This window comes from Cricetulus griseus, chromosome 6 (genome assembly GCF_003668045.3).
Source record: "Cricetulus griseus strain 17A/GY chromosome 6, alternate assembly CriGri-PICRH-1.0, whole genome shotgun sequence".
NCBI classification, from domain to species: Eukaryota; Metazoa; Chordata; class Mammalia; order Rodentia; family Cricetidae; genus Cricetulus; species Cricetulus griseus.
Window position 1 is genome coordinate 66,494,818 of NC_048599.1, and position 4,377 is coordinate 66,499,194.

The 4,377-nt window shown below is 33.7% G+C and overlaps 1 protein-coding gene across 1 annotated transcript; it reads right to left on the bottom strand.

Annotated features, from left to right (window-relative positions):
* Nucleotides 1-228: 228 nt before the first annotated feature.
* Nucleotides 229-1,170, bottom strand: LOC100762265 (olfactory receptor 4K13). The gene has a single exon (XM_027421012.1). The coding sequence runs from the start codon at nt 1,165-1,167 to the stop codon at nt 229-231; it is 939 nt and encodes a 312-aa protein (XP_027276813.1). The 5' UTR covers nt 1,168-1,170.
* Between the last annotated feature and the right edge of the window lie 3,207 nt (nt 1,171-4,377).

Genomic DNA, 4,377 nt, shown 5'->3' on the forward strand with positions numbered 1-4,377 from the left:
CCAATTTCAATAGTTTCTTTATGAGAAAGGGTCAAATTTTAAAATTTTTCAGAAATAGTTTTAAATGTTCTAAATGATGAAAATGTTCAATCTCCCGAATTATACTGAGCTTGTTAAATATTAAAAGACTATAATTAGTGTACACACAAATAATTGTAACAAAATTTCAGCCTTTCCTCATTTAGTGAAATGTAAAATTTAAATATTTACAGCAATTTCTTCTAGGCATTATATATTTACCTTGTTGTTCATAAAATAGCTTTTAAATCTCTTCATAGAATTTCTCATTTCTTTATTTCTCAGTGTATAAATAGCTGGATTTAGGAGAGGTGCAAAAACAGAATAAAATACAGCAAGAAATTTGTCTAACCATGTGATTTTGAGTGGCCACACATAGATGAAGATGCAGGGAACAAAAAAGATCATCACCACAGTGATGTGGGCAGTGCATGTGGACAGGGCCTTAGAAGCACCAGAATTAGAGCTCTGGCGAACAGTGAAAAGGATATACGTGTAGGAAATGAGCAACAGAATGAAGCAGGTTACAATCACAACTCCACAGTCAACATTTACTAAAGTGTCCAAGTCATGAGAATCCATGCAGGCTAGGTTGATCACCAATGGTATGTCACAGAAGAAACTATCAATTTCCATGGGACCACAGAGAGGCAGCCGCAAAACTGCCACAAGCTGACTCATGGCATGCACAAAGCCAATGGTCCAGGAAGTCAACACCAACCCAGTGCATCTTTTCAGGTTCATAACCGTGAAGTAGTGGAGTGGTTTGCAGATGGCCACATAGCGGTCATAAGCCATTACCACCAACAGCACCATTTCTCCTGCACCAATGCAATGGGCGAAGAAGACCTGGGACATGCAGCCTGCAAAGGAAATGGTCTTGTTTTTTCTGAGAACATCTGCAATCATCTTAGGAGTGGTGACTGAGGAAAGCCACATATCAACAAAGGACAGGTTGGCCAAAAAGAAATACATTGGGGAATGGAGATTTCGATCAGTGGCTATTAAGACCATGATGACAATATTTCCTGATACAATGAGCAGATAAAACATTAAAAATATTATGAAGAGTAAGACCTGAAGATCTTTTGAATGGGAAAGTCCCAAAAGCACAAATTCTGATACTGTGGACTGATTCCTTCTATCCATTATACTCAGGGTTTCTTTATAAATAACCTGCAGACAAAGAAAGATCTATTATATACATAAGCAAAATGACTTAGTCAAGTCTGACATTCACACTGAAAATTTACATCTGTTCATGGAACAGAAAAGCTAAACGTAAAGACAAGTCTTTGTCAATTATGAGAAGCATTGATGCCCAAGTGAAAGCTAATGAGTCAAGTCCAACTCCCCATGAAGAGAAGCATCAGGTGTGACTGCTATAACATGCTCTATCAGGAAATTCCTGTAGAGAAGAGCAGTGAGGAAGCAGGACAGCAATTTGAAAGCCTCAAAATGTGTGCGGCTTCACCTGGAAGGGTGTTTATAATAAAAATGTGGTGTGAATGCGTCATCAGCAATCATAACACTCTACAATAGAAATGAGATTTATACTTTGGACCTGATAGGAATTACATTAAATATCAGTAGAAAGGGTCTGGCAGGATCTGAGAAATCTTTTACAACCTGTATGATTAATCCAATGATCACCAGTAGAGAAATTTCTGTGACATCATTGAGTGAAAATATTTGTTTAAAGCCGAAATTTGAGTTGGGAAAACCTTGTTGGAGGAAAGTGGCCCAGAACATCATACAAGGAATACATGGCTTGAGACTTGGATGTAAAAACTGGAATCACAAATTTTCATTAACAAATATTTATCACAGGATAAATTAGCAAGATACCATGGCAAATGCATATAGATTATGCAACCAAGATAATTCATATTCAAACCTGAACTCTGAAACTTAAATTTAGATCAGTTTTAGCAGCCGGAAAAACTGATCTTCAATTTTATCAACTAATCTTGAGAATTCTTAGGATTTGAAAGATAGTTTCCTGACATGGACTATCTATCATCTATCTATAATCTGTTTTTCCATTATCTTGTTTACATACGGATAATCCTATTTTTTGATAAATCAACATAGATCTCAAGGCATATAAACAAATTGGGCCTAAATTCTATGATGGATTTTTGTTAATAAAATATTGTGATTCTGCTTTTCACATCTCATTCTCAAACCATGTATTTCCCATATTGTGTTCTGTATAGTTTCCCTCTAACAAGGCTTTCTGAACATTGACATTAGAGCTTTAAGTATATATTTTAATTTGATGATGCCATAGTAATGATTCTATTGGTGATCTATGGAATCATTATGCAAGCTGTGAAAAATGATAAGATTCTATCAGAACTTTTGTATTGAAATTCAATGTAATTCCTATTGTCAACCTTGGATGAACAGAAGAATACAGCAGCTATTCACCTCAAAGCATAGGTGGAGTGCTGATACTGATCTGTAATAGAAAACACTCAAGAAGGATGGTGGGAAATCATTGCTCATTTCCTTCTACCTTCAGTAATTCTCTTGGTGATTTTCAATTTTTGGGTCTTATTCTTTTATTTGTTGAAATCTATTGTGAGAGTATACAGCAGATAAACAAAGAAAGATCTCATATTATCATTGGAATTGCATCTACCTTCCCATTTTTATGAGGACTCAGAAGGGTGGAGTTATGATGAAAACAATGTTCTAAAGACATCAGGTAACACATCCATTTGCAGTAGAAGCATGACCAATGTTGGTTTGTTATAAATATATATGCCTTTCCCAAATTACCAGACCCTCTAAGGAAAAGACACACATGACACCAAACAGGTTCCCTGAAAATTCTGATAATCTGAATTGTATCTCTAAACTTAGTTTCTTATCATCCTAAAAATATCCAACATATTTTTCAAAAACCAGTTCTGTATCTTCTAGAATAATTTACACGGATAATGGAAATTTAACATTTTGTGTGTTTAAGATAGAAATTTTCTGCAAGATGATCATACACATTCTTAGGAAGCAATTTGCCAATGTAAAAGTATTAAGATGAAGTTTCACATTGTTATTATTCAGAATCACGGGGGAATAGTCGTATTAATATTAACACATGTTTAGCACAAATGCTTGACAAAGCATAATTTTAAATAAGTCAGATCTGATTGATTTCACGTCAGTGGTTGTTATTATGTATGGCTTTGTACTAAAAGTATTTCCATTTATTTACCTACAAAATTAATACACTTAATTGAATACTCTATTGTGAAGGTGTTAAAAAAGACACAGAGAAAAATCAGCAGGTGTTTCTATATTTCACCGTAAATTGAACCATAGGCATGTAGTCCTTTCTGGGTACTTTCATGAACATCCTAAAACATAGCATTTCATGTGTTTAAGGTAGAAATTTGCACCAAGATGACCATAGACATTCTTAGGAATCATTCACCAATAAAATAGTAACAGTCTAAAATTAAGTTTTATATAACTCATAGAAATTGTTTCATTTTTGGCATCCTTTATGTACTTCTTAAAAATATTGTTCACATTGTTTTAGACAAGGATTTTAATGTTCAACTAAACACTTTAAGACTATGTGTGTGTGAATATCTGTAAACACCTTTCTTTAAAATACTTGATACTTATATTTCCTTTAAGTTGACATACATTTATTGAATAACTATGGGATATGGAGATCAAAGGACTTTTGTCCATGGTGACTGCTTTCCAGAAACCTAACAACTATTTCATGCTTTCTTTTTTGCTTAGGAGAGCTATACAATTTAGAGAGCCTGGGTTCAATAGAATCTTCTATTACTTGATCTGCAATTCTTGTGTATAACTTGGTGGCAATTCTCACAGAAAATTCTAACTTTGCCTTTTAAATTAATACATTAAAAACAATAGAAAGGAAACATACCAAATTATCCTTTTAGAAGCATTTAAACCAAATATTTATTCTTTTCTCTAATTAAAGATTTTCCACGTAATTTGTTTTGCTTCAAAGTTCTAAACATTTCTATTTTTGTAAGCATTTGTGAATAGAGTTTAATATATGCTTTAATAACCCTTTAATATATGCTATATGGTAGAACATGATGATTGAAAATTGTACTTTAGCTGCTCCTAATTTCTTGTGTGCTGCTGTATTGCTTTAATCTGATTTCTGAAATTAACAACTGTTGTGCCTTGTCTCATTTGATTTGCTATTTCATTTACCCCTATTTCTGACCTGAAAATGATTATTCTCTACAGTGGACCTTTTGATTAAACCATATTGCACTTGTTTAAGAGACAGAAAATTATTGCACAGTGTTATCTGTGTGCTGCTCATACTGGCCACTACATAATGAATGGCCTTTTGAT